This window comes from Verticillium alfalfae, genomic scaffold, assembly GCF_000150825.1.
Source record: "Verticillium alfalfae VaMs.102 supercont1.8 genomic scaffold, whole genome shotgun sequence".
NCBI lineage: Eukaryota > Fungi > Ascomycota > Sordariomycetes > Glomerellales > Plectosphaerellaceae > Verticillium > Verticillium alfalfae.
This window is the reverse complement of record NW_003315031.1, coordinates 1,365,300-1,382,124: the sequence shown is the minus strand read 5'-3', so window position 1 is coordinate 1,382,124 and position 16,825 is coordinate 1,365,300. Positions and strand designations below refer to the sequence as shown.

The 16,825-nt window shown below is 56.0% G+C and overlaps 5 protein-coding genes across 5 annotated transcripts; 3 read left to right on the top strand and 2 right to left on the bottom strand.

Moving 5' to 3' along the window:
- Positions 1 to 44: 44 nt before the first annotated feature.
- VDBG_06845 (predicted protein) lies at positions 45 to 935 on the bottom strand (the record flags this gene model as incomplete). The annotated part of the gene is made up of 3 exons (XM_003003237.1): positions 45 to 176; positions 402 to 674; positions 726 to 935. The coding sequence occupies 3 exons, from the start codon at positions 933 to 935 to the stop codon at positions 45 to 47; spliced, it is 615 nt and encodes a 204-aa protein (XP_003003283.1).
- Positions 936 to 1,712: 777 nt separating this feature from the next.
- On the top strand, positions 1,713 to 3,096 carry VDBG_06844 (predicted protein; the record flags this gene model as incomplete). Its single annotated transcript, XM_003003236.1, has 2 exons — positions 1,713 to 1,738; positions 2,274 to 3,096. The coding sequence occupies 2 exons, from the start codon at positions 1,713 to 1,715 to the stop codon at positions 3,094 to 3,096; spliced, it is 849 nt and encodes a 282-aa protein (XP_003003282.1).
- An 805-nt stretch (positions 3,097 to 3,901) lies between these two features.
- On the top strand, positions 3,902 to 5,293 carry VDBG_06843 (conserved hypothetical protein; the record flags this gene model as incomplete). The annotated part of the gene is made up of 3 exons (XM_003003235.1): positions 3,902 to 4,612; positions 4,708 to 4,938; positions 5,015 to 5,293. The coding sequence occupies 3 exons, from the start codon at positions 3,902 to 3,904 to the stop codon at positions 5,291 to 5,293; spliced, it is 1,221 nt and encodes a 406-aa protein (XP_003003281.1).
- A 2,391-nt stretch (positions 5,294 to 7,684) lies between these two features.
- Positions 7,685 to 8,134, top strand: VDBG_06842 (predicted protein; the record flags this gene model as incomplete). Its single annotated transcript, XM_003003234.1, has 1 exon — positions 7,685 to 8,134. One exon carries the CDS (start codon positions 7,685 to 7,687, stop codon positions 8,132 to 8,134), a length of 450 nt encoding a protein of 149 aa, XP_003003280.1.
- A 5,424-nt stretch (positions 8,135 to 13,558) lies between these two features.
- VDBG_06841 (predicted protein) lies at positions 13,559 to 16,119 on the bottom strand (the record flags this gene model as incomplete). Its single annotated transcript, XM_003003233.1, has 8 exons — positions 13,559 to 13,606; positions 13,679 to 13,813; positions 13,926 to 14,004; positions 14,656 to 14,903; positions 15,274 to 15,372; positions 15,547 to 15,606; positions 15,660 to 15,711; positions 16,058 to 16,119. 8 exons carry the CDS (start codon positions 16,117 to 16,119, stop codon positions 13,559 to 13,561), a joined length of 783 nt encoding a protein of 260 aa, XP_003003279.1.
- Between the last annotated feature and the right edge of the window lie 706 nt (positions 16,120 to 16,825).

Below are 16,825 nucleotides of genomic sequence, written 5' to 3'. Positions count from 1 at the left end.
TGGGGTGGATTCCACATGGCAACATAGGCCATCGCCCGTGCTGTTCACTTGCACTCCCGATGACAACCATGCTTTCCGTTTTCCGGCGCGCCTCCAGTAGCCCACACCACCCGGCAGTCCATGTCCCCCGGCGCCCTCCGATGGTATCGTCGACCTGCAGCAGTCCTGGTTGTTTCCTGGTATCAAACACCAAGAGTTCCATCCGGCTTGCTGTCGCGGGGGGGGGGGTAATCTTCCATGGCTTCGAAGAAGAAGCCCAGCAGAGCCTGCAGCGTCAACTGCACTCCCGAATAGCTCCTATCGTTGTCCTGTAATCACGGCCGGTCGTCAATAGGGATCTTCTCGGCAGGCCCGCGGCGGCCACCAGAGTTGACGGGCTGCTGCCCGGTCGCGCAACGTACCAACAGCATGTCCGGGCGGCCTTCCAGCATGGCAGGCGCGCCGTTGGCCGTGACTCCATCCATGGAAGTGACTTCGCTTTCGCCGATGGTGCGGACCTCGAAATGAACACCGTCATGGCGCCCCGCACTCTTCACTGCGCCGAACAGCACCATGACCTGATGCACCGGGTGCAGCATATGCTTGGCAGACTCTCGGACGACATCGTGTTCGCTGATGATCGATGCGGAGTGATCAGTCAGGAGATGATGTTCGGTGCTCAGGCGGGTCCAGACCTATCGAGCGTTGTTCGCGAGCTCGCCCGAAGGGGCCCGCTGCTGGGTGACGTTATAAAAGCTGGCGTAGATGCGGAGGTAGTTTTCGACCGGCCGCTCCAAAGCCACAACGACAGGCTTCATTAGCTCGGCGGACCAACTGGTACTGCTCTGGGGAGCGCTATGTAGGGGCGGATCGTCGGTGTCTTCGTTGAAGAGTTTCTCGGGGCGAATCCGATCATGGACGAGGCTGAGGATTGTGACGGGGGGCAAAAAGGCCATTGTGGTGTTGGTAGGCTTGATTCGGTTTTCTCTTCATCGGCTTTCAATGAAATGGAGGATTGCGACAAGAGAAAGGCTGACGTCAAAGATGATACTCACGTTGTTTGCTTGAAGACGAGCCAGACTTTCATAAGCAGGAGTCATAGTGAGCAGAATATATATCGAGCAGGTACCGGAAGTTCGCGTAGGATGTGGAAACGGGACGTTCTTGGGAAGCTCGTTGTTCTGGTAGAAGAAGCATGGGGGGGAAGGCGTGGAAGCTCGAAGCCGCGAAAACCTGGCATCTTGGAAAGGCAGCTAGCTATCCTAGTCAGGGTGTCCGAGCATTCTCTGTTTGTTCAACCCAACAAAAAAACACGAAAAGGGGCAGGTTGTGAATGGAGGTGCTGAAAACTCCTCGAGAATGGTCATACACCGGCCATTGCAGGCTGCCAACCATCGTATGACGGAAGGCAGTAGGTACGTACAGTGAATGGAAAGGCAGTGAATCAAAAAACTCCGGTGACAGTCTCTCGTTTCCCTGCCTACGTTTATGGAGCGCTGTATGGTCTGCCTTACTTTGCTTCCGCGACTGATTGCCACTGAGTTGAACAGATCTCAAGACAGGAACACTGTAGATACGGCACGTCATTCATAGAGTGCAAGATATCAGGGCCTTCAAACATAGATACTTAGATGAACGGAACTCTACTGACATGATTTGCACATGTTGAGAAACGACGGCGAGCGGCGGGCAACTTGGGAGGCTTCAATTTACTCATCCTTCCCCGTGACACAATGAGCAACCCAAGACATTCATCCAGGTATCTGAATACCTGGGGCGCCCCGCACGCCAGATATACAATTGTCGTCTGCACGCCTTTCGATAATGAATGCGCCTTCCCCTCTACAAGAAACAATACTTTCCCACGCTGCCTTCTCGGCATTCACTGTCTGACAGCAATTCATTTTTCTTTTTTGCTGACATTTTTCTTCTGCTGACAACTTGAACTTTTGCCAGCAGGGTCGTCCTCTTCATCACCTCTTCCAGCCTTTCCCTGCCTACTTCAGCACCTCCCAAGACCCTAGCCACACGAACGCAAGACTTGTCAGGTCACGCCTTCCATACGATACCCCCTGACCCGGTTCTCGCTGACTTACCTCCTGCTCTAGCGACATGGTCATGGCCAACCATCCGTGGATGCCTCCTTTGGCCACCTACCACGCTCAAGACTTCCCCTAGCACCAAGGCCGCAAGTTGACGATCACTCCCCACGAGGCGCCTGAACCATTCGATGGTCCTTCCTACTATCGCCCGTCTGATCCTCTTCGACTTTCGATGGCGATGCCGTGATCAAGCAGCACAAGACAAGAAGTTCAGCTGGTCGCCGAGTGTCTTCCCCGTGGTGCCTCATGGCCAACGGATGATCGTACCAAGTCTTCTCAGCACATCGGCCTGACCATCGAGAAGACCATCAAGACCACCAAGGAGAGGTTCTCACAGACTGTCGTTTGTCAACTCAATCTGGGCCAGATGAACAAAGGCATCCCAGCTCGCGTTGTTGCCAAGATCTACGACCCGCTCTGCTACCCTTTCCTGGGCTGCGCTCTCCCGTATGCCAGCGATGTTGTCACGCAGGCGCACATTGATCTCAGCAGGGAGGCCGCCGTCTACCAGCACTTCAAGACGATAGGGACGGACGGCCAATTCGCACCAAAGAGCTACGGCGCCTTCACGATGCCCATGCGCAGCCACATCGCGGGCAAGTATAGACCCATGTGCCTCATTCTCCTGGGGTACATTGACGGCTCGACGATGGGCGCATTGTGTACCCTGCCGTACAACCGCATCCCTGCGCTTGTCCCAGACCCTCATGCGGGAAACGATACCCAGCGCATGCTAGTCATGAAAGAACTTTTTGACATGGAGTCAAAAAAAATGCGACACACTGGAGTCGTTTACGGTAACATCATGCCCGAGCGCGTCATGATCTCTTCCCCAGCGCCAGCCAAGGTCGTCAATGCAGTATCGAAACCCCGCGTCGTCGTCATTGGAGGTTGGAAGCTTGCCACCGTTGGGTGCAAGGAAGTCAACTACACACCTGTGGTCGAACTACTGCCACACCCCGTCTCACCCATCGACTGGTACGCAGTCGACGAAATCGACCAATTCGAGGGATGAATTCCTCTAGACTACTTCAATAGAGGACTACTTCAAGGACGAGCAAAAGTTCACTGCTTGGCTCGAAGAAAATTTCGGGGGCGAGAACGCGAAGAACTACTGTCGGCAGAGGGACTTCAACAACATTGAGACGCCGAGCTCTTTGAATGGCCGAGCGACCACAAAGACTGCAGACCTTGTCGGGAACGTTGGCAGCTAGAAGTCGCCGAAGAACGACGAGACCCTCAATGTGTCGGGCTCATCTTGGTCGCGTCCTGAAGATGAGACCTCCGAGGAGGACCCGGACCAGACTATACGCTCTGCATCTCGGTAGTCGTGTAGCAGATGCGGGCCAGACCCTACACTCTCTCTCCATTCCTGTAGTCGCGTAGTAGCGGATGTGAGGGGCCAGCACAAAACTGCTGTGCTGGAGACAGTGGGGAGGGATTGGGGGGGGGGGGGGGGGCGCCGGAAGCAGCATCATGGGAACATCGGGTTCGCCCCCCACAGACCATTGGGGCTGCCTATGGCGGGACATGTCGCAAGGGCATTGCCGGTTGACAATGATGCTGCTAATTCTTCTGATCAAAAAATTCTTCGAAAAGTTCTTCGAAAGATCTTCAGAGCCCTCAAAAGAGAGTGTCATGTTGATTACCATGCTGGTTGACCCGCTCCCGCTGCCACGTGATTGATTCCGCTCCGCCTTAGCGGTCATCGGACCGACCCAACCAGAGGCAAGTGCCGAGTCTCGATCCATGTTTGTCCAACGTCATGGTCAAGGCATGGCTCAGCCATTCCTTTTCGAACACCTGCACACAACACAACCATGTCGACAGCGCGCCTGACCTTTCTCTACCCGCCTCTGTTCCGTCCTCTACGGGTCGGCACCGGCGTCGCCCAGGCCACAAGGACATGCCGCAAGCGCTACGCCGACCCCAAACGCCAGCGCGCCGTCTTCTCGACAGCCTTCGGACCGCGCGCCCCCGTCGCCCGCCGCCACGGCAAGGCCGTCGAGCCTCTGCCCGCACCGGCCGAAGATGACGAGATGAGGCCTCCCCTCGCGCCTCCGAGCCCCGAAGCGCTCGCCAAGGACTCGGAGCTCGCCAACGCCGCCGCCGCCGCCGCCGCCACCACCACCACGACGATCACCGAGCCAGCCGCCGAGGCACAGCCGCCACCTCCAACAGCAAAGGCCCCCGCCGACACCAACGCCGAGTCCGACGTCGAAGGCAAGGATGCGGCCGCGTCCGACTCCCGCGAGGAGGCGCGCCAGGATGCGAAGAAGAGCGGACCGCTGGAGGCTATGCTGCAGATGCCCGACCCCGGCACCGAGGAGGGCGGCGCGCGGCAGCACCCTCACCTGTCGCCGCCGCCCTACGTCCACCACTTTGACAGCTACTCGCTCGTGCGGCAGCTCCAGGCTGGCGGGTACTCTGAGGTGCAGGCCACGTCGGTGATGAAGGCCGTGCTGCGGATCCTGGCGCAGAACCTGGACGTGGCGCAGGACAGCCTCGTCAGCAAGAGCGACGTCGAGAACGTGAGTGGACGTGGCTGCCTCTGGGAGGGGGGCGCCGCGCATTCGTCGGCGCCGCGCGAGAGCAGGGCTGGACCTGTGCTGACACAGTTCGATAGGAGACGTATTTGTTCCGCGCCGCGTGCTCGGAGCTCAGCACCGAGGTCAAGAACAACCAGCGCATCGCCGACGAGGAGATGAGGCAGCAGCGGACCCTGCTGCAGCACGAGGTGGACATCCTGACGCAGTCGCTGAGCCAGGAGGTCCTCACGCTGAACGACAATGTGCGCGGCATGTTCAACGACCGCAAGATTGCCGTGAGCGAGGAGCAGAAGGGCGTCGACAGCATTGTACGTACCGCGGCCCCCCTCCCCCTCTCTCTGTGCAGCAGAGAACACTCTGTCGGACACTGACACAGGCCTGCAGATTCAGCAGATCAACTACAAGATCAGCATCTCGTTGAGCAGCGACGCCAAGTCGGAGATCGAAGGCCTGCGCTGGGTGCTCATCCGGCGATCGGTCCTGGGTATCCTCTTCATGGCCGTGCTGACGCTGGGCACGCTGCGGTATGGCACCTATGTGAGCCACGAGAACAAGAGGGAGGCCGAGCGGCTGAAGAGGCAGGCTGAGGTGCTGCGGGCGTCAGATGGCAAGCGAGACCACAGCTCCGCGCCGGATGCGGCGGAGATCTTGGCGGCGAGCTAGACAGGCCTGCTTGTCGGTGTACAATAGCCACGGTGCGGTATGATGATGATACCCTTAGACGGACCGCACAGAACTTGATCGATCTAGATGGAAATTTTACTTGAGTCTATAGACGCCATTTCCTTTTGGCAGGCAGGCAGGCATGCATGTGAGTGACAGGGCACGAAAGACGCCCGCCGTGAGCCGATGTCACCCCAGCAATCAAGGCAATGACTAGGTGCCGTAGGGCGCCAGGGTCAGTCGTGCGATGAGGCTGGCACGTCTCCGTCCCCCCGCCTCCCCGTCAAGACGTGACGTGCTTTTTGGGGAGCAATCTTAGGACACGGACGCGTGTGGTGGATCACCCTCCCGAACGCCTACCGAGAGAAACAAAAAGCCATGCCCCCAAACAGCCGCCAAGGCAGGGTTGACGTTGTCTGTGCTCCTCAACCAGGTCTTCTCAAGCGGCTCGGCACAGTGCAACACGGCGACCCCTCGTAGTTGTTGAGCCCCTTCCGCTGCTCGCTACTGCAACACCATACAGACCCATGTTCTGCACCACATTCGAACTGCCAACGCAACCAAACAGGTCACCGAGCAGCGCACAAGTCGGCACGCTGTCTGTGCTTTTCGGTTGGACGTGTACAATGGCTGCTGTCAAGAAGGGCACCAACGGCCGAGTGCACCCCTCCCTGGCTAGGGTAGCTTGAGCCCGCAGAGGAGACTGCAAGGTCTTGATGGCGCCGATCTCCAATGAGCCGGTTTCCTTCCTCAGCCCTCTGACCCTTCTCTTCGCTCAATGGCACCCCTTGCTGCGTGATGCCTGAGACACACTGACCTCCAGTGTGAGACCTTCCTTTTACAGAGGCTGTACATAGCCTTGTTGAGCGGAAGCATGGTTCCCAGTTGCCTCCCAAGGCAGGGCCCTCCTCCTAACGCGCCTGATGAGGTAGCCGCGCCACCTTCTACAGTAGTTTGAGACTTCAAGGATGAGCGGCAAACCGAGGAGGGGCTCGCAAATGGAGTGAAGTAGCGCACGAGTTGTGCTTCACCCAACACGCATGTAGAATTGAAGTCCTGGCCATCAACCTGCCTCCCGTAGCCACACCCCACACACCCATCTCATCGGGTTAGGAGAGACAATGGCTCTTTATACAGGGCAAGGGTCATCTCGTATACAAGCCAGAGCGCGCTCTCCGGACAAACGAGGAGACGTGATCCCGGTTTGAGAGACGAACGCTCAAGGAAGATGGCAGCTCGTTGTATCCCTAACAGTGGAAGAATGAAGCAATGAGATCGAGTCAGGATCGATGCCGTACTTCGAACGCCATCGTGCCCAGGAATCGCTGAAGAAAACACGCGAACGCAGAGCAGAGCACTACAGCTGCAGTCGTGCCCGCGGATTCTCACCGGTTTGCCGGCGTCTGAAACCTGACGGCCTCAGTCATCGAACACCCAAGCGATCGATGGCAGCTTTCGTCCTCGGTGGCGCCTCCTGCCCACATTGCCAATACAAATTAAATCCCCCAGATTAGAGATATTGACTCATATTTTCGAAGCTCGACGTCACTCGTCGCCAGCTCCGCGCACGTCCGTCCAATCCATCCTGCGCACACAATCGTGCATGACACTATTGGGATGAATCTCTGCCGTCCGCACGTTTGAGTGCCAACAAAACACGACGGCCGATCCCCAAATGCTACCAACCCAGGGTTCCGGCTGGAAACAGGAGTGCCCCCCTGTGATAGTAAGTCCCTGGTAAAACTTTCGTCTCTGGTGGCGTCGACGGTGGTACAGGGTATTGTGGCAGATCGCAGCACATGGGCCTCGAACCCGCTTGACCCGTCCACCCCGGCTTGTATCTGGACTCGTACACGGGCGCATTCCTGGTCACATCTCAAGCTAGCCAGCTTTCATGAGTTCTGATCATCATAACCCATTCTGTCTTTACCTTCTTGCGGAGGCAACCAGTGCCTGCCCGGGCGGTCCTGGCGTGATCGACATGCCCTGGTCTGATCCGTCTCTGCCGCCCATCCTGCCCAGATGATGGTCAGAACACTCTTGTTGCGAGAACGACCAGGTCCATGGCGGGACGGGAGGCGTTAGTGTCCTCTATCCCCGGTCGCTGCGCTCGCCAGTCTTGCGGAGCGCACAGAAAAGGCCCACGGCGTGTCTGGTGGGCGTTGTGCCTACGATGAGAAAGGAGAAAACACAACGGGGACAGCTGAAGTCGGTGAACTTGACGAAGAACAATAAGGAAACATAAAATCCGAGGTGCACCCTCACTCCAGATGACATGAGATGGACAATGAGTTTCGGCATTGTGCTCCCCCTTGACAACTCCAGAAACTCCCATCCTACTTGTCTCTGCCCTCCCCATACCCATTACTTCGAGCGCAGCAATCCTCAGCCATGCGGGATTCTTCCGGTCAACAAACATCATCGCCAGCGAAACCCTCCCACAGCGGGACCCAAAGGGCTGGCAGCGGGATTCAAAGGGCTGAGAGCGGGACAATGGGGCCAAACGGGCCCTCTGACCCTAGCGGCCAGGGCTGGGCTGCAGACGGCACCATCGCGACCATACCTATCAATGATGTGCACGGAGCTATCGATTACACAACATTGAACTATGACGGAGACGCGTGCTGCCCTGGCTCGGACGAAGATGGCCTGCGCAAGGGCAGCCCCCCCACCCGGCCTGGTACTCCATGGTCGTCCTCTCGCCAACACGCAGGCACCGGAGCCTCAGGTCAAATCGCCCATCAGCTCATGCCCATCCTCGAGGAGGAGGAAGAGGAAGGGGTGGATCCACCCCCTGTTCCCGCCGTTGGCAAGGGTGCAGCGGACGACAAGGAAGCCTAGGAGAGCCCGACGGTTCGCGGCTCGCCCACCACGCAGGAACAAGGCAACCAGACCGGGGCACCGGGATCGTAGGGCTCCCTTCTCAGCTCCCTTCTTGCCGGTCTCCTGCTGACTCTTTGCCAATCGGTGTAGTCTGAGAAAGCTATTGGCTCTCGCTCTGATACTGACAAGTGTGCCGCTGCATGGTGGATGGCACGGCGACGGCAAGACGTGTTGGAATGCCCTGAGGACTGCCGCAGAATAGGCTAGCAAGAGTTAATGACCAGTACCCTGTTTGTCACCCTGTTTTGCCGCATGATCTTGAGCGCGGAAGAATCTCTACGTTGGGCTGTTTCGTACTTGCCTCATAGAGGAGTGGATTGGGGTACACAAATGGACAAAAGGCTTCGCTTCGGCCAACGCAAATGTTAGCGCGCATATAGCACAACACATGAACGTACTACAAATTAGTACAGCCAAGGCTGAGCAGCGACAGGGTCGTTGTCCCTTTCGAACCTGGCGGCGAGCCCCCCCCCCGGTTCCACACGTTCAACTTCTGAAGGAACCTTATGCCTTTTCTTGTTTCCCGTCTCTCGCATGAATTCTTTGTAGTCGTCAAGGAAAGCGCATGGCGTGCTGAGAGAATGGAGGTGATTTCTGATTTCGAGGGGCGTGGGGATGTTGCTGGGTTCGAGGGGTGCTCCTGCGGCGTCTGTCTCAACCAACAAAGCAGGCCGGGATGGCTATTGCCTGACAGCCTCTCTTCTCACCAAGAAAGTCTCAAGTGCCTGGCTCGAATGCCCTGGTTACGGCCGCTTGGATCTGGCTGTTGTGACGGGAGACTATGGACTCGGATGAGTGCAGGGTTCGAGCAGGGAGGGAGGGGTCACATCGAGGTTGCTACTTCTGTTCTACAGCGCCAGCCGGTCAAAGACCCGCTTCCTCGCCCGACTACAGAGAGTGTATTATGAGCGGTGAGCACGCCGGTGTCGCGGACGCCGTGCAAGGAAGTTAGGGGAATTATAGGGGGGCGGGCAATCTAACCCAGCTTTCATAATACCCTGACGGCGAAACAAAGAGACGTACCTCAGCTGTCAGAGCACAAACCTTTTCGAGGATTTCGAGGACCCTAGTCCTGGTCATGAATGTTAAGGTGACTAGGGTACAATACACGCCAACTTTTAGGCCGGTTGATCAGGGCTGCTAGAAAGAGATGACATCGGGCGGCAAGGGCTGGTACCATGTACGTCGTGACGATTGCGGTCCTGTGAGACCCAGACTTGAGTTGCTTCCGTCCCTGACAGGCTTGTGGGGGCGTGACATACGCTCCAAAAGAAGAGATAAGTGTATAGACACCCAGCAACATACAGAGAGTCGATGATATTTACTGCACATTCTGAGCTCGAGGAGCATTCGACGTCTGCGGGTGCTTTCGTTCGCTAGAGATGTACTTTTGACCCTATTCTCTGCAGTGCGTAATGTGGCAGCCTATTCGTCGAACGAAATGCACGTCAAAAAAAGGGGGCGAGGCGTCAGAGGCCTGTACTGAACACGGAAACTGGATTGTTGTCACGCTGGGTCGCGAAAGAAGCCCAACAAAAATGTGGGCAATGGCCAGGAGAAGGCCTCGCGGGCTGCGGCCATCACCTCATGTGCATCTTGGTCTTCCTGACCTGCCTTGCAGAAAGGGGTTAGCCCTTGCGACTTGCCGGCCCCCCATTGCTTGAAGCGCTCGTGGGGCGTTCCGTTTTCAGTGACGTTGGAGTACCTGCGGTGGGTTGCCAAGGGACCCTAGGCGCTGAGATGTCCTGCACCGCAAGTGACTTCAGATTGACCAAGGGGAGATGATCGGCCTTGTGACTCGGCATGCTGTTCAACGGCTGAAAGGAGGGAGGGAAAAGAAAAGAGACAAATCTTCACAGCTTGAGCTTTCGCATCCGTGTCGACGGACCTGTTGAGAAGGTTGGGGGCTGTCGGACCAGGCTCAGGACACTGAGAGGCCGCTTGGATGCAGAGAGAAAGAGGGCGAGAGAAACCAATGGAAAAAAAATTCCTGACGTGTTCACCGTCACCTTACCAAAGGCAGAAGAGAGCCGCCAACCAAAACTGTTCAGGCTGTCTGCCTTGCGTGGTGTGGCCATCAACGCCCCGACCAGCCGCTGAACCGGCCAGCCTTTTCCCCCTTTGACCTGACTTGCCCAAATCAATGTGTGCCAGACTGGATCCAGTCGTTTTATTGCCAGAAGGTCGATGTTGTCCACCTCCTCTCTTGCACAAATCTCGTACTCTTCGTTTCCTGCGTGCGAACAGTGGCGGCTGCCTTGACGTTGAAAGAAGTCTTTCTCGTCGTCTCGTAGCGTCAAACTAGACCGATCTAACAGCGACGCCCGCTTGTCGAAAGGTGAGGAACATCTGTCGCGAGGGTGTCAAGCCTCTTCCTGTTTGTACTGCGTCAAGCCTTTGCCCAGGAGTGTTCAGAACGCAACGACTGACGGTTGCGAGCAGTACGACGATGCCTCGATCGACTCGGACGTGTGCCCCTTCCCAGAAGACTGGGCCAACGGGTGCCTACTTCGCCATCGCACGAACCCGACACGCCTCGTACAACTCCAGTGATTCTTGGAGAAGGGAGAAACGTGTTACCCATCTCGCGACGCATCTGGGTGGAGCCTAGCATGCAAGCAGGGCGCTACAGGCCTCCAACTGATGAAAGCAGCCGCCAGCGCCTTCAACCTTCCATCCATCTGCTCAATCGTGCTCGAAACCATCAGCCTTCTGCAACAGGCATCCTCGGACTCAAGCCATCGACATGGCAGCATAGAACAAGGTCCAAAGTGTGAGGTAGTGGCTTTTGAGGAACTAGGTGGCTAGAACCTCACGCCTATTGCACGTGGTTTTAACCTACAAGCCCAACAACACCCATGGTAAGTTATTGCTCGACCAAAGACTTAAGAAGGTGCCGACCTATACCTGCTCCTTTCCGACGAGCTTCATCTACGTCGGACGCCATCCAACAACCAGATACCATCGGAGGCAGCAACAGACTTGGAACAAGCAAAGACGGGTGCAATTGCATGCATACGAGTCTCTGAATACGGTGCGTAAATTCCAGGTGCTCCCCAAGTCAGGGCGGTCATTACCGTGGGCAAGCATCGACAACGAGAACGTCGAGTGTCAACTACAGGCGACGCAATTGTAGCCAGGGCGCGGCGCGTGCACCATGGATTCAACATCTCGAGCATCTCTTGAAAACTGACCGACAACGGTCGTCGATATGGCAAACGAGACCCTGGAAATGTGCCATGATTATATATCGACCTCTGATGAGCACTCTCCTTTCTTTTCCTGGGTGCTGACATCTAGCCAGCAGAGAACGCCCCAATCGAAACACCCGCGACAAACGCCGACCGCGCTCAGCAGCTGAACCTGACTGCTCCTGCGAGCCAATCCTACAACACCATGAGGATCTTCGGCTTCGAGGTTGCACTTTCTGTGGATTGTGCGCGAACAACGACAGCCTATCCGACAACAATTGATTCCATTCCGTCGTTTAAAGAAGACCAACGAAGTGATCTATCGTGGCAATACAGGGCTTGTCGCCCCCCGCCCCCCTTGTCGCGTGCCACTAGAGGCTCTGACAACAGCCTGTATGGCTGTTCGTCGCCCCGATTCGCCAGCTTTCCTGTTTCTCTAGCAGTGCCCGGCTGAAAACTGACGCTGTGGCAAGTCTGTTCTTTCTCCTTGCTCTCTACAATTGGCTGTCTTAAAAGGCATCCTTCAGTGGGCCGAGGCCCCTCCGGAAGAAGTGGGGGTCTCAATTGCCTCCGACTTTCGCCATCGTTGTCCCTCCACATCCCCTCGCGACAACATGAAGGCGCGCTCAGGCATCGACAGCATTGGAGCCCAACAAGCTGTTCTCATGAGTCTTCGCTCCGACCTAAAGCCGCAAGGAGCTCATGACGAAAGCTCCCCCAGAACCCGCTCGCGAGCATCGTAGGGCTCACAAAACAATATCGAACGTCGACTATTCTATGGAAGGAGAACCCCCACTCCCAATCAAACTAGTACATTGGCAAGTGATGTGGCGCCAGCGTCTGGTTCAATCCCAGCAATGCCGGACTCGGGAGCCATTGCCCTGCGCCCTTGCCGACGGCAGTGAGAGGACCTCTCTTCTGTAGGCTACGACCACAAGCTCATCGCCAAGCTCCGTCGCCCTTTAGATCAGGTGCAGGAGCAGGTCACCTCCTTGATGGGATGGCTTTTACCGAGTGTGGGCGGGAAGGTTCAGCCCTACATCTGGGGTTCTTGAATGACTTGCACAAGACCCCGGCACCATCTGGCAGTAGTGGCTCATGGTTCGTCTGAAGAAGGATCTGTCAGACACGCATGGGTAAGCAATTGTCCGGGGAGTAGAGTCAAAGCGTGAGGTGTACATGGCCCCTTGTCTGGGCACGTGATTCCTTATTCAACGACAACAAAACTGGTAGCCATGAGACCCGTATGCGCTCAACAAAGTGCTGGCTCACTTTGCAGAGGGCAGGGTATTTTGGAGCCTCGGTTGACGTTCAGTATTTGGTGACAGGGTCGACAATGAAATTTCGCGAAAGTTTTAGGAGATTTATCGATCAAGGAACGCCGGCCACGGGGCTTTGACCACAACGCAGCGTCGCCATTCTTCTGAAGCACACAATTGCAATGAAACCCTCGTATTCGAGCGCATCATGACTTTGTGCGTAATTTGAGCATGTCAACCACACCATGTGTGCTGGTTTCAAGTCAAGCTTCATTTCATATCACGAAGTAAGAAGTGATGTCATCGCTGCATGTCTGATAAAAGAAAATGTCGTTACTAGCCCAGGGGGCTGACTCCATGAGTTTGTTATGTGTCTCCGTACACTCAGCTTGGCTTCGGCTTGGTGCGGCATAGTGCATAAAGACACTCCTCCGCTGCTGAGGTAGGCGTGGTGATGCGGTCAGTGAAATTGGTTCTGCTTTGCACGGGGGAACAACTGGGTGGCAAAACCATGCCGGCAAGCGGCCACAGTACCCCCGGATGACTAGCGAGCGGCGCCAAGGGATGCGGAAAGCAGTCTAATAATGGACGCTGAGACGTGGAGAGAATTCATTGGCAGTCTTGGAAGGGCATCGTCTTCTGCAGCGGATATTGCCAGTGAAGACCTGAGATGAGATAGCCCTCCGCCTGGACGGAATGACATGACAATCGGGAAAAAGAAAGGACATGGCCTTAGAGCTACAGCTGAGGGGGGTGCAGAGCATTGTACTACCCTGTTCCGGTAGTGGTCGGCGCAGGCACTAGGGAGACTGCCGGGCTCGTCAGGCCCATTGCCTACCTGGTTTGTGATAGTGTCACACGTTGCAGGCCTCCCGAACGCCCCATGATCGACCCCAAAGGTGGGCGACGTGCGTCTGGGGACGGGTACTCAATCACGTTCCCCGGCGGCGAGTCGCTGCCGCAGCGTCTACGGGGCGAAGCTAGAGGTCGTGTCAGGTTGGAAAAGCCTGCAGAAGTATTGGATGAAGAGTCACATCATGCGCTGACTTGACCGCCTCGCAGGAGCCGGAGGAAATTAGAAGGCACTGGGTGCCCGCCCAGGAAGTCGCCAGTTTCTTGGCAAAGTGGTCGTTCCTAGTGAGGTCTTGTGGTGTCGCGGCCATCACTGAATCCTGCATCTCATTTCCCTGGCATGAAAATTCTTCGTCTACACTACACGACAACGCGGATCTGATCGACTATGGTATAATGCATGCACAGGCTGACGTTGCTATCCTGACGTCCCGAGTATCTACGTACAGTATAATGGGCGACCTTGATATGTGAGCCAACGCCATCCACATAATTCTTGTCGTAGTTAGGTAATTGAGGTATCTGGCTGGAGAAGTGGTCCGGATGTTGTGAATGTTTCAAGATTCACCAGGTAGAGGCCTTTAGCGTGCCCCCCCTGACCGATCGTGTGGTCCCCGCTGGGGCATGAATTCTATCTTTGCAATGGGAGGACACACCGTACCCCACCCAAACCAGGATACCTAGGTTAGCCGACACTTAATAGATCTCCCGTTACCGTATTGCAGCACCATTGTTAACATAAGCCAGGGCAGGGATATGCACTCTGGTCTTCCGGGCAGCTGCGAGGGGCTTCGGGGGAGAGGGGGGGGGGGAATATGCAGCAACGTTCCCCGGGCTTAACTAAGACCCCTACACTGCCCTCGCTGCAGGCGAGAAGCGTGTTTCGACGCCACGACTTGTTCTTTGACTGCTTTCATTTCCATCCTCATGGATCCTAGGCTATTGTGCTTGTCGCTTCCGGACCAAGGTTCTTGTCAGCCTCATTTTCTTTCTAGGTCAAGACCAGGATCCAATCCGGCCGGCTCGATATTGGTGAGATCCGGCCAGCTAGACGACTGAGGGCGAGGATTGAGGGTCGGCCGCGCGTGCTACATCCCTGGAAGTAACTGGGCGTCGTGTGCAAAACGAAGCGACAGGAGATTGCGGTGGATTGATCCGTGAAAAGTACATCCAATACCTGGAAAGATGACCAGGAGCGCTGTTCAGGAAGGTCCAGGACAGGGTATTGGCGACTTCCAAGCACATCGAGACGCAGTCGAGCACAGCAGTAGGGGTGAGAAAGAACCACTCGGACGAGCAGCCTCGAGGCGAAGCCTGAGCCCCCTTCCCCTGTTCCTGACCCATCTGACAGGCACACCGGCAGCAATCCCAGGGGCCAGAGGCAGTTGACAACACGGCGACAGGGGTTTGGTCGAAGGCATGTCTCTGTATATCGTCGTTTCTTGTTGAAAAAGAAAGGACAATAGTTGCTGACGAGGAATAAAGAGACAGAGGTCATGAAGCGGGAAGAGCTATAAAGACTGGTCTTCATGGCATGCCTTTGGACACGATGCCATCCACCACCAGCTTCCCTCCCTATCCTCAAACTTAAGCCTCTTGACGTCTATTTCTCGAGAAATCACATCTATCTTACTGACACTCACTCACTACAACTTTGTAACGCCCCCTATATCGAGATGACGTCCGGCAAGGAACAGGCTGCGGGCGGATTCCGTGCCGAATCGCCTTCTAGCACAGTCAAGGGCCAGGCTGGGTCGAACACGGGTGATTACCACACCGTGACACCCCCACGCACCATTGCCGTGTCCCTGGAGCCAAAGGAAACCGGCGCCTCTGTAAAGAGAGCAGGTGCATGGGTCCCTGAGCACTTTGACACGCCAAACTTCCTCGACATCTGAACAACAGGTTCTTTGATGGTGAGATATCTTATTCATTTGCAGTCTCAGCGATCAGGGCTTACATGAGATCAGCAGACCCAAAACGTCTTCGAACTTGAAGGTTCGAGGGGCTGGGCCACCGGGGTGGTACATTAGTTTACCGATTATACCTACCGAATTATCTCACTTACATTCGTTTTGGGGGATTCCTTGATGCAATGAAGGGCGCCGACGATGACAGGGCATCCACGCTATGGTTCGATCAGGTTGCACAGCATACCCATTACCCCCCTTTGATACGTACCTTAATGAAATTCGATTTGCATGTTCTCATGACCTTGAGTGTCGACGAGAAGCTGTGATGGATGTTTTAACCACTCTGAAGCTCATCGCATGTGGTCAGGATCGCAATGGCCCTTCCTCAGACAATCTTCATGCGGCAAGACACCCCCACATTCGCCGCCTAATTTGGTCAGATATCAGCCCGACGACAGCTTACAGGTCGCACCCGCTGATTACTTGCCAGAAAAGTTACAAAACCACGAACCGCGGGAGTCAGGTCAGAATCCAGGCGAGGCCTCGCCCCTGTCTGCGCCGAACATGTTGAAGGCTTCTTCTTGATGGCTTTCCTGATTGAGAACTGCTTGCATCAGAAAGGAATTTATTGCACGTTGAGTCATGAGCAACTCGAAGCACACACACCTGGCCATGCATACGGAGAATCGGGTCGTTTGCGATTGGACGGGAGGGCAGTCTTGGCTCATGGCGAACTGCCCACTGCTTCCACACTGCCCGCAGGCTGTCCCTTGGGCATGTGCAGTGCCACCCTACCCCTTGCATCTAGGTAGCCTGCAACTCCTGTTAACTGAGTTAGGTACGCTGACAGGTGAAATAGTGGTGTCGTGCCCACGTTACTTTCAAGATACAAGAGCCCTGTCCTTGTTTGACAACAGACCAGGAACTTGGATAACCCGAGAAGAGGGGCCCCTCCATTCAAAGCTTCGGCCGTATTCCTCTTTCGTCCCCCATCAATCGTCTCCCAAATTAGCTTGGCTTTTACCCCTGCCTGAGTTCGGATACTTGAGGTACCTGCCCCCCGACGTTCAACGTGCATCACCAGCGAGAATTTCCAGGGATGGGGGTGAACCCAGTCCCAGCTACCGCTCGGCTTACGACTCGGGCCCCAATCTCTGGGTCTCCTGACGCCTGCACCTAGCTAGTTCGACTAAGGTGGTGTTGCATCGCGCTGCCACAGGCAGTCTACTCTCCTCTTGCCCCCTTGTACCAGGGACGACGCGAATGGCCAGGCTGCAGCCTACACCGATGGTCGGATGGTCCCATCTTGCTATGTGTATTTTCTTTTAGTGAACATCGCGATGCGATGCGATGCGGGGACCGAAACCTTCGGGGGGGGGGGGAGACGTGGTAGCGCAAATGGATGTCATTCCCCGCCCATTTCAGCGTTCGAGT